Raw genomic sequence first — 12,484 nt, forward strand, 5'->3', positions numbered from 1 at the left:
AAAAAAAATAAATTAATGTTAGTACATACTTTTAATGCGCTTTATTGCATTTTTATTTCGCTTATGTTATTTAACTTCAATTTCAATTGAAATATTTTCTAATATAATTACTCACTTGTTTCTCCTTCATGCTAGCAAATAAAATGTGTCTTTTCTGTAAAATAAAAAATAACTGTATTGTCTTCCCATCTTAGAAAGCGTAGTCTTAAATCAGGATATTTAGGTCTATTTACAACGAAGAGATTCAAGAATCATACATGCATTAAAAAATGTCAAGTAATATTAGATTATGAAACATAATAAGATTATATAACTATAGAATTATACTTGAATGTACTAGGACTCACCAAAGGGAGAGATAAAAAATCCATTTATGTAACCAAGTGACTTTTCCATAGCAAACTTGGTGGAAATTTAATTAAATTCATTGATTAAAAATCCTAGAATACTCGCTGCCCAATAAATAGATTAGAATATTTCTACATTAGTAGCTATTGAAATGAGTTTTCTAAGAGTTTTAAGAATGTTTAAAGGAAAAAATAAATTAGATAGAAGAAACATTATAAATATTTTTAACATAGTTACTTGATCAGTTGATCTATTTAGTTCTATCATCTCAGCTTTAATTTCAGTAAATAAAACCCCAATAAGTGGCTTGTTCAGCCATATGATCTCAACACCTCTGTTTGGCAATCCTGTGAGCATTATTTGATTATATTAATTGAATAGACTATATGGAAACATAAAAATTGAGTATTTTTTTTTTCAGACCTATCAGAAGAGCCACCTCATCAGTGGTAAATTTGAGCAAATGACATTTTATTAAAAAGCCTTCATTAGAGCTATCTCAACATTTTAGCAACTCATATATAAAAGTTATATTTTGCTGGAATGGTGGAAACATTAAGAACTGATGAATGTCAAGAGACCTCAAAGAGTCCTCAACATCTTTGAAAATTATTTCGCAAAACGAGTCACAAATACTTTTAAAGGTTGAAACGTAGCAACGAGAAGTAACAGGATGGGAATAAATAGATATTTGCAATAAAATAGAAATAACTCAGTGTAAAAGCGCATAAAAAACACAGTAAAAGCGCAACAAATGCGCACTAAAAGTGCAATTAAAACAAGTGACATAGAAATCATTTTGAAATACTGAAAAAAAAATCCTATACCATGAGAATAACTATTTAAATCTTTGAAAACAAAAATTTATCTAAAGAATGTGTTAGTACACATTAAACCCCTGAAAAATAGAGAAGAAAATCGAAATATAGTAATACGCAGTAAAAAAGAAATAAAAGCGCAACAAAAACGTACCTTTATATAGGACAAAGACGACGAGGTTCTACAAACCGGTTACGTCCTGGAGAATGTCGAATAACCCTCAAAGCAACTTTTGGAGAATTGAACGGAAGGAGAGAAGATGAACATCGAAAAAATGTTGGGCAAAGTAAAAATGCCGGGTGAAATTTAAAACGCCCCATTTCACATCCTTTCCGTCATTCAAATTTATCGGGTATGTTGGGTCGGGCGAGCTGACAAGACATAAAATAAAAATATTTGTTTTAAAAAAATTACACGTGGATGATATATGTGTTGCACTTATTGGAGACCGGACATAACCACACCGAATAATTTGCCCTCAAGAGTAGTCTTGGGAATGTCTCTTAGGAACCTCTCTTAAAATTTTCACTCATGATGCTTTTAAACCACTCATCTCTAAAGAATGTTTCCCAATAAGAGAGATTTGCTACCCTTCAATATTCCACTTGGGACCATGTGATTCTTCTTAGACAAACTTCGAGAACATTTTTAATAGTAAATTGTTTGTTTCTTTTTTTTTTCTAATAATTTTTTTCTCTAATTATAGAGTAATCCAAGCATGATACTTTCCTAATATCTCTCTTTGTTCAACTCTCAAATGTGTGCGCTCTCTTGAAATAATAAGCTTTCACAATTCAATTTATTTCATGTCAATTGCGGGAAAATCTACTACCACTTCAAATAAAAATAAGCCATGAATGAAGTAAATCATAAAAATAGTAGAACCCTTGATGAGCCATATACTCAACTTAGATTTGGAGAACCGTATGAAAGAAAATAACATGGCACCTAGCTCTTAAGATTTCACCTACAAATTGCCCACCTAATCGAAGCTGCTCACCTTGCCAATAAGAGTAAGGGGTCATCATCCACAACACTCATTCACATACTACTCATGCCATTACTCACACTCAAAACCCTTCTTACATGAATCCAATAGCAAGTAGTTTACCTTGAAATTCAAAGCCCCACAACTTAAAACCTCCAACCATTGTCACCTTGAAATTTTGCAAAAAATCATATCTATTAAAAAAACCACTTACTTGTAATAGCGTTGGGCAAGCCTTCTCAAAAGATCCTCAAAGGTACAACCTATGAAGGTGATTACTAATCTACCACAATAGAATAAAGGCCATAGCAACAATTACTCTAAGATAAGAACACAGGTTGTCACCTTGCAGGCGCAGTAAGTTCATGCTATATAGGATACAATTTGGAGGTTGTCCCTTATTTTAAAAATAATAATAAAGAAGAAAAAACGCACATTTTATAAAAAGAATGAATATTTTGTGAGGCATCTATTTCTATTTTATCAGCCAAAAGTCAATACAATTAAAAAAACACAGTAGAAAAATAATAAAAATGGTATATTGACTTTTTATGGTAGACCAAAATAACCCCCCAACTATATTAAAAAGTCATCATAATCCCTTAAAGTTTTTAAAAAGAAATCAAAATAGGCTCATTATGGGATTATTTTGGTTCCCTTCTTAAAGAGTTGGGGGATCAAAATCAAGGTTTAAAATTACTCAATTGGGTATTGAGGTTTTTTTCATTCACAAGGCAAGGCGTGTATTGAAGTTTTTTTCATTCACAAGGCAAGGCGTAAGCCTCAAGGCATTTTGAGGCATAAGCCTCAAAATCTAAGAAAAGCGTAAGATAAAAAAATAAAAGTTAAATGTGATTTTTTATATAATACTCAAATAATATGTTGAAGGATAGCATATTAATTTTCAATTGAACCATTAAATAACAAATTTACATACATGTGAAACAAAAAAAATTGCACAATATGTAAAGTGATAAGTAATAAATTATGCCAAATAAAGATGAAATCCAAATATTAAAAGAGCAAAATAACATAAAATTTATGAATTATATAAATGTATCATATAACATCAAGTTCAACTCTAAATTTTTCTTTCTCAATTCCTACTCATCTACATTTAATTACTAAAGAAAGTTGTAATAATTGACATCTAAGAAATCATTTGTACTATTACTACTAAGGGGATTTTTATTTGAGTTATTGTCATAGCAAATTAGTCTTTCCCCTACCTCATCCTTTAGGGTCCAATACCTCCAAATCTACTTCTTTTTCATTTATTTCAATCATCTTCCTTTTTCATAAATATTTGTCATCAACATAAAGATAAGAGTAATACTCCAAAATTTTTAGAGAAGACAATGATGGCATGCTGACTTTCAAGTGATCCCCGACGAAGACTACGACAAAGGCGGTGGGCTGAAGGTTGAGGCTAATGAGAGGAAGTTGCTACAGCTTGGGAGTGCAAGCAGGCATATTTTTTGGGGGCTTTTGTATAAGATTTAGCTAAATTTCAAATAAAAAACATACATAAATAGATCGAGGTGTATGCCTCATGCAAGCAAGGCAAGGCGAGCCGAGCTGCAGCCAAGATGAGTCGTAAGCCTCACAAAAAAAGCACGAGGCACAAGCCTCGAGGCGCTTTTCACTAGAATTGCATTGAGGCGAACCTCATATTGCGCAATTTTAAACAATGATCAAAATAATTATTTAATATAGTTTGAGATTATTTTGATTGTTCATAAAGAGCAAAGGGACAATTTTGATCATTTTATCAAAAAAAAAAATTATAATATAAATATTTATAGTTATCCTACAAATTATCGTTAAGGATCTCATATGCTATTACAAAAATTTGTCAGTGTGCAAGTATTTGGGGGCTACACCTGCACCCTATAATATCAGAATCCATTACAATACAACCCTTCACACATAAGTATCAATCCTCACATATAAAAGGGCAGCATATTGTGAAAAACTGATACCACAATTGGACCAACTTTCTGAGCATATTTCTTCTTCCTCTTTGAGGCAAGCTCTGTTGAGCCCAAATTCATGGTAGAAGGGATTTTTTTTCCCCCCACAGTGCACTGACCCTAAAACTTTAGAACACAAGAAATTTCTGCTGGTTTTCCAGCTAATTGTGCAAGAGTGAAAATCATCACACATTAGGCAGGGGAAAAGACAATACGAATATAATTCACATAGGTAAGCAGAATCCAAACAGAACAAATGACGGCTCTCAGCAGCACAAAAGGTGTTCAGTTGCAGAAGAGCACATTTGTTAGCTGAAATCCTCAAAGAAAGAACAATATGGAGGACTTTTGTTGCAGCTGTACATGATTAGTGCCACTTGCAGTGAAGAATATTGAATTATCCAGCTCCATAGCAGAGCCTGATTAGAAAACTGAAGACAAGAGAACAAAATAGGCAAGCACATCAAAGAAACACTACTATTTATACGTAATTTTAGTCCCATGCTTAATGGCCCAGCCAAAACTTTCGAAAACTGAATCCAAGAGACCAAAATAGGCAAGTATCAGAATCTTTTCAGAGGACCATTTGAGAAGAAATTTGTTGATAACAAACCTCCATAGCCTGACTGCATGTTTTATGTGAAGTAATTAGTTGAAATGAGAACCTGCTAACCCATATAACAACAATTACATAAAGCTGAAGACATAAACCTCGAGTTATGATGCACCGACACTTCTCCTCGAAGAGGCATGCACATATCCGACACGACACACGTCCGACACCCCTATACGTGTCAGACACGCCAAAAACGTATCCGATTAAAAAATATAAATACAATTTAGACACGCATGTCCGACACACTAGTCTTGAATATTTTATGAATTATTTTAAATATAATTTCTTATATTTAAAATATTTATTTATATACAATATAAAAACTAAATTTCTTATTTCTTATCCACACCACCAAATCAATTGCCCGCACTCAATACCCCATTCATAGAATATTCTCATTTTCATTTCTCTTTGACGGATTGCAACTTTAGTTTCATAACAATGTCCGATGTCATCTCAACATCAACATTTGACGTCGTTACAACATCGACATTTCAAAACCATCTCCACATCAAAGTTTGACACTGTCTTGACGTTGATGCTTGACGCTAGCAATTTCTACAGCCACAACTTGACAGCTCATCTTTGTCTGACATCTTTTTAACATTGACAACCAACGCCTCTCAACATTGACGACAAACGCCATCTTGACATTGACGCCCGATACTTACTGCATAACATCAATGCCCGACTCTCAATAGCATTGCCGTCTCCTCTCTCAATGCTTGATACATAGCATCGACACCAGACTTTTGACATCCTAGTATTAATCATTTTAAATACAAATTATAGTTAAATGACTTATTATTTCTAAACTAATTTTAATATTATACTAATTCAATTTTTATACATTATTTTTTAAATATAAAAATTATAATACCGTGTCTAACCCGTATCCATGTCTTATATTTTCAATAACTGATGTGTCCTGTGTCTGTGTTGTATCCATGTCATCGTGTCGTATTTGTGCATCATAGACCTCAAGATTGATTATTAGATCATCAGAACTTCATTCTTGACAAATTTATAATCAACAGTGCAGTTCAACAAGACGAACCAACAATAACAATAATGTCAAGATTTGAGTTCCAATGTTCCTAAATGAAGCATTCGAAATCTTAATTAGAAACTTCCTGAATCAATTTGGGAGGGAAGAAGGGGGAGTGGAGTCAACTTTCCTCCAAATTTTGTGTTCATGGGCAGAAGCAACATCTTGATGAGATGTATCTAATGATTCCAAGATCATTCAGATCTATAATTCAGTAAAACATTGAGATCCCCAAAGAAATATCAAATGATCAAAGGGGCTTCTCAAACTGTCCGAAGGAGTGTCAAAATTTTTGACAAAAAATGATCAGAAAATATTTCTATACATTCAAAAGAGAAATTTTGACAAGGATAAATCTAGGGTTCGTGGAGAATTTCAGAGCCCTATTTTTCAATCTAATGACAACAAACAATCGATGTTTGATATCTATAAGCTACCAGCATTTGACACCAATCTATCAAGTCGCCCCTCATATCAAAAGAATGACCCAACTGATCGTCAAAGGTCACATGAATTTCAACATTCCCAGTCTATTGTTGTACAATGCCTAAAAAAGAAAAACATCTGAAACATGTCTTCCAGTCATCAGATCTCCCCTCTTATCAGGATAATGACCAAGTCAATCGTCATTCAACTTATGAGATTCTCAGTTGACCATCGCATAACACCTGCTAATGAACAACATCCATCAACCAAAAACGCCTAACTGCATCCCATCCGCTCGGTCTCCGAACAAGCCAACCACTTATCCTGATGATAAATTCAGCACCTGAAGGCTTTTATTACTACCACAGCAAGCGATATCTTCAAAATTTTAAATTTATGATATTGTATTAACGTCTTCTCCAATTATAGGCAAGAGCCTCTTTTTAACTCTTTGGCTCATATCAGTGGAGTCGTTTTAACTAGGCTAATCCCCATAATTTCTCCCCTCCCAAAATTTCTACGTGTTTTATGTGTTGCTAACTTGCTATCAACCATATGTGCGTGGGATTTATAATGCTAAGAGGATAAAATCTCCTACCATCATGAATATCCAGCAGACAAAAAATATTCCTTTGTCAAATAATGCATTTTAATAAGCTTGATGAGGAGTGTTGGATGCAAAACATAAATGCCGAACATGCTCAATGCATCTAGAATTATTGAGGATCTATATAAGCCTCTCACCAAGAAAGTGAGCAGCAATATCACAATGAGTGACGTAATACTCTTTCTAAAGTAGAGATCATCTCAAAATGCAAATTATGAGTCAGTTGAGACCTACCATGAATAGATTAGCTAGTTATCAATTATGACCCCTAGCACACCAAACAGATCCATACATCTGAGGAACAACATAATAGATAGATTGTTGACAAAACTAAGATGGTTTTGGAGAAAAGCCTAAACAAATTATGATATTGTAAATTACCTGAGGAATTAATTTTGGAAGTCCACTCTGTTTGGTAATCCTTGCGACCTAAATGAACAGTTTATGAAAGCACAAATTAAGTTAAAGTAAGCAAAATAACGGAAGAGGAAAATTCTGCAAGTTGGACTAAGATGCTTCAAATCACCAGCTAGTCGAAAAAAAGGGACCATAAAGAAACATGCACCATGAAGCCTCATTTATTGACAACTTAGTTTATAAAGCAGAGCAAACTACATAATATATGAATAATGCAAGAATCCAAATTTGGGTTTCAGCATATTTCTTATGTAAATCTAAATAAATTTCCCAAGGAACCTTGATTTCGCTATGATGAAAGAATTTCCCAAAAAAAAAATCAAATTTGTAAAAAGGTTCCAACTATGGTAATAAAAAATTGGTATGTACAGTGAAGATAAATGTGTAAGATCCGATCTAGTGGTTATTTAAGTGAAACACGGAACTAAAAAAGACATAACTATCAAGTTTGATGAGTATACTAATCAAGAAGGTTTTTGCGAAAACTTATTAGAGACATGTTTAAGCCTAGTTCTAAGTCCAAGTCAAACCAGAAGTCTAACTTAAAGTTCGGGCCTATTTGGCACTAGTTTTTTTTCCCCCTGTTTTTATTTTGTTTGGCTAATGTTCTAAATGTTCTGGTTTTTTTTATTTTTTGGAAAACAAAGCAGCTTATTTTCCAAAACACTTAAAAATAGCAATCCGGTGTTTTCATTATCTTCAAAACATGTACTCTTTGTTGACGCATATTTTCACATTGACCCGACCCCGATCGAGCCTGAATGGACTCGACCGCACTCGATCGATTTGATCAAAGGTCGTCGAAGCGAAATTGACCCAAATTAAACCCTAATTTAATTAAATTAAATTCAATTTAATTAAATTTAAATCAAATCAAGTCGAATCAAACCCATTTGAGCCTCGTCGAACCAAATTCGACACAATTCGGCATCGATTTGAGCCCAATTTTGTAAAATTGGCTCGATCTGACCCATTTCGGCTCGAATCAACTCTAATCGATTCAAATTGGGTCCAATTCAGATCCAATTTTAGCCCAATTCATCAAGTATTGATTCAATTCAAATCCCAAGTCAAGATTTGAATCGAACGGCTTCGATTTCCTCTAGAATCCAGCTCTGTTTTCCGTCAAGTCGTTTGACTTCCGCGGCTGTAGCAGAAAATCCACTCAAGTGTGATTTTTTCGCGTGTAGGAGCGGGAGACGGAGAGGGGAGCATTATTCGGCTCCCCTTGTGCTGTTCGTCCCGACTCAGAGAGTCAGGAGAGCGAGAGGAAAGGCTCCAGGCAGAACCCCTGCCCACGCTGAAGCCCCTGTTCGCACGATCTCTCCGTGTTCGCGACCTCCCAGTCGTGCGGAACTCAAGTCCGACTCCACCTAGACATTCAGCCAGGTCTTCTAGGAGCTCTACCTCCCTCACCCGCCAAACCTCCTGAAGCCGCGACCCTGATATGATCCGAAGACCTCGATTCCACCCAGTTTGCAATCCGTGTGGCATTTCTTCCGTAGAAAGGTTTCTACTCCTTTCTTCTTCAACTCCGGCGAGTTTTAGCGACTTGGAGTCTGTTGGAAGCTTCTAAACAACAAGGGAAGGCTTCGAAACTATCCAAACAGCGGTTTGGAGCCTTCAAAACGCCTTGGACAGCGACAACGACGTCCGGAGAGGCTTGGACAGCGATCCGAAGCTTGGACAACACTTGGAACTTGGATTGGAGCTTGGACAGTGAGCCGAAACTTTGATAGGAGCGCTAGGACAACCCAAGAGAGATAAAACACTAAAACTTAAGAAAAGCCGTAAGGCCCCCTAGTCGTTGATGTGTGGTTGACGCCGCCAAGCCCTAGGTCCTTAGAAAACTTCAATTTTTGCTCTCCCGAAATCCTTCGTTGGATGTTCTCTTCGCAAAACAATTGAAATTTGGTGATTTTCATTTGTTGTCTATTATGTGAGAGCCCGGAGAGGATTTTGAAGCGTATGGAGGTGTTGGATTAGTGTCCAACACCTCCCAAATAGTATGATTTTTACATTCATGCACCTCCTCCATCACCTATGATTGAACCTTAGGTTAGGCCATTCTATTTTACCTAGAAGTTGAATGTTAGGATGTAGACTTTTCTTTACAGCATCGCATGCTAGGTTAGGTTCCTTAGATTGACATATTGTGACAATATTAACATGCAAGTGTAGGAACTCACACTTAGGGAAGCCTAGAAAAAAGATAATGGGTCATCCTTCTCTTTAACTCTTGAAATCTCTCAAAATTTGAGGGTTTCATTCATGTTTTCTATCCACCAATCATACCAAAACTTGATTGGGATATTTTCCAAACCTTAGATGCGTATTCCCTATATCCATCGGTAGCATTCAAACATGAGATTTACATGTGTAGTTATCCAATTTGAGCCGTCACGACAAAATTGACATATGAATGCAATGATAATCTAACTTAGCATATGTTCATCCCCCTAAACATACAAACTTCATTTGTGTGTTTCTAGGTTCCTTAGTTTATGTCAAATCCGATTTTGAAACCTCTTAGAAATCGTAGTAGATCAAGTTTCCCCTCTCCATATGGATCCAAAACATCAATTCAAATCTTAGGTAACCCTCTTCCCTATATAATTCCCCTTCATGCATGATGTTTGGAGCCTCCTCGAGGCTCCAAATGTTAGATTGTGTGAATTTTAGCTCCACCTTAGGAGCTACAAACCATCATGTGCTTACTTTTAGGTTTCTCATAAATCTTGTCAAAATGGATCTTTAAGATATTCCTAGAAACTTTCAAATTCACGTTGTAGGACTTTTCCTTCCTACCCAAATCATGCCAAAATTGATTTGGGGATCATTTCAATGTGTTGGAAGCTCTCTAGTAGAGTCTTCCCTCCCTCATGAATGATAATTTGGTGCACCTAAAAACTCCAAATTTTTCAATGCATGAATGATCTTAACTTAGGATTCCAACAATCCTAGGTTCATATATTTTTGCTTGTGAATATAAAATCTACAAGCATTCATCCATCCCTCCTATGCATGATGGTTGAAACCTTTTCAAGGCTCCAAACACATATCATTGCATGACTTTCAGAGCTTCCGCAAGTGCTCCAAAATGTCCCATCATTTGACCCAAAACATGTTTCAAGAGTTATTGCTAACCCTTCTTATATCTTGTATTTTGGATCTCTCCAAAATCCTAAATTTCCTTTCATTTGCTAATAACACAAAATTAATAAATGATAATCATTCCCCTTCATGTGTTATATTTTGGGAGCACCCCCAAAGCTCTAAATTATTTTACCACATGAATCATTGAGACTTTAAGACCAAATCCTAAGTTATTTCTTCATTTGTTGATAACACAAAAGTAACAAGTGAACCTCTCCCATTCGAGTTTCCTAATCATGTCAAAGTTGATTTAGGAATCCTTTCCAAAGCCCTAAGGTGTATCCTTCCCTTCTTCAAATGAGCCCAAAACATTTGTAGGAAGGTAGGAAGCTCTCTTCCCTATGTCCGTTTCCCTCATGCATGATAGTTGGAGCATTACCAAGGCTCCAATTATTATAGTGCGTGAATCATTTTAACTTAAGATAAACATCCTAGGTTCATACCATTATGTTTGTTGATACAAAAAAAATCAATAAACATTTATCCACCCTCCTTCATGCATAATGCTTGGAGCATTCTCGAAGCTCCAATAGTTGGATTGCATGAATCACTTGAGACTTCGAACCAACATATGTTCTTTCATGAATGATAATTTGGAGCCTCCAAAGGTTCCAATCAATATCATTGCATGATGGTTAAAATTTAGAAGCAAATTCTACGTAACCCACCTCTTGTTTGTTGAGACAAAATTAACAAACAATCTCCCTCTTTCATGCATGATTATTTGGGACCTCTTAAGTCTCCAAACATATCATTACATGAATTATTTGGAGCTTAGGGCCAAATCCTAAGCTACCTCATTTATTTGTTGAGTCACAAAATCAAAAAATGAGCATTTATCTCCATTCACTCGACTTCAACAAGGTGAATGATCTTCTCTTTAAATACTAAGTATTCAAAGAGCATTCGTGAGATTTTGTAGCTCCAAAGTTACATCTCCCTCCTTCAACTATAAAATTGTATGGAGTTTATCAAATCACTCATTCGTTGGAACACAAAACCAATGAATCTCTTAGACTTGTGATTCAAATCTAAGTCCCCTTTCTCTGTTCACTCAACCTCAACCAAGTGAATGATGTCTTCTCAATGTTCAAGAGATATTCATAGACTCGTAATGCACAAATAGCATTTTCTCTTCCCCTTTCCAACAAGCCAAGATTGTGGGAATTCTCCAAATCCTTCCCTCTTTCTTACAAGACAAAATTGTAGGAAATATTGAAGTCCTTAATTATCCTCCCAAACCCAAAATTGGGAGAATTTACATCTTCCACTTGAATATCAAACGTTCAAGGGATTTCCTTTCAACTTGCAACTCATAAGTTTCTTGTTGTTTCTCCCTTTCTACAACTCAAATATTGTAGGAAAGTGCTCTCATTCTTCTAACTTAAATTAGAAGAGTATATATTCTTCTTTGAACGATTAAATGTTCAAAGAACTTTCAAGAGTTAGTAACTCAAGTTGCATCTTATTTTCTTCCTTTCACTCTTAAACCCAAGTTAGGAGAGTGTACGGGCTCTTTGAACATCAAATGTTCAAAGGGAATTCAGAAGTTTGCAACCCATAAGTTGCACCTTCTTTTTCTTCTTTTACAACTCAAAAGGAATTGTAGAGATCCCTCTCATCTCACTGACTCAAGTTAGAGGGGTAAATGTCCCTTTCTTTTTCAACACTAAAATGTTCAAAGAAATATTTCCACCTTGCAACTTTCATGTTGCATCTCCCCATTTATTCTCTGCAAACCAAAAAGTTGTAGAGAAATTCCCATCTTCCTACAACTCAAAAGTTGTATGAAGCTCTATTTCACTCTATCCATGTTGAGTGATTCAATTTTGTTCCAAATCAACCTATTTGTTGAACTAAAAGCAACAAATAGATTCATCCCAAACATAGGATTCAAAGTCTTATCTCCATCCACCCTTCCAAACTCAAGTTGGAAGGGTGCAACCCTCTCTTTGAACATCAAAGTGTTCAAAGACATTCATAAATTTGCAACATATAAGTTGCATATTCCCCCAACTCTCCTCCAACTTCCAAGTCATAAGAGATTTTCTCTCTTTAGCTCCCAAAAGCTAGAGAGAATTCTCCA

The 12,484-nt window shown here is 35.3% G+C and overlaps 1 protein-coding gene across 17 annotated transcripts in view; it reads right to left on the reverse strand.

Moving 5' to 3' along the window:
* The window catches only part of LOC110096400 (ubiquitin thioesterase otubain-like), a 45,432-nt gene that overhangs the window by 8,885 nt on the left and 24,063 nt on the right, over positions 1-12,484 (reverse strand). For 8 of the 17 annotated variants that reach the window (XM_028695323.1, XM_028695317.1, XM_028695314.1 and 5 more), the window contains exon 11: positions 7,207-7,254. In XM_028695323.1, the coding sequence (XP_028551156.1) occupies positions 7,207-7,254 (48 nt within the window). Of the gene's footprint in view, position 1; positions 1,539-3,926; positions 7,120-7,206; positions 7,255-12,484 lie in introns of those variants that run through there. The other 9 variants (XR_003700900.1, XM_028695324.1, XM_028695322.1 and 6 more) reach the window with 5 other exon arrangements.

Source organism: Dendrobium catenatum, unplaced genomic scaffold (genome assembly GCF_001605985.2).
Source record: "Dendrobium catenatum unplaced genomic scaffold, ASM160598v2 fragScaff_scaffold_621, whole genome shotgun sequence".
In the NCBI taxonomy this organism is placed as follows: Eukaryota; Viridiplantae; Streptophyta; class Magnoliopsida; order Asparagales; family Orchidaceae; genus Dendrobium; species Dendrobium catenatum.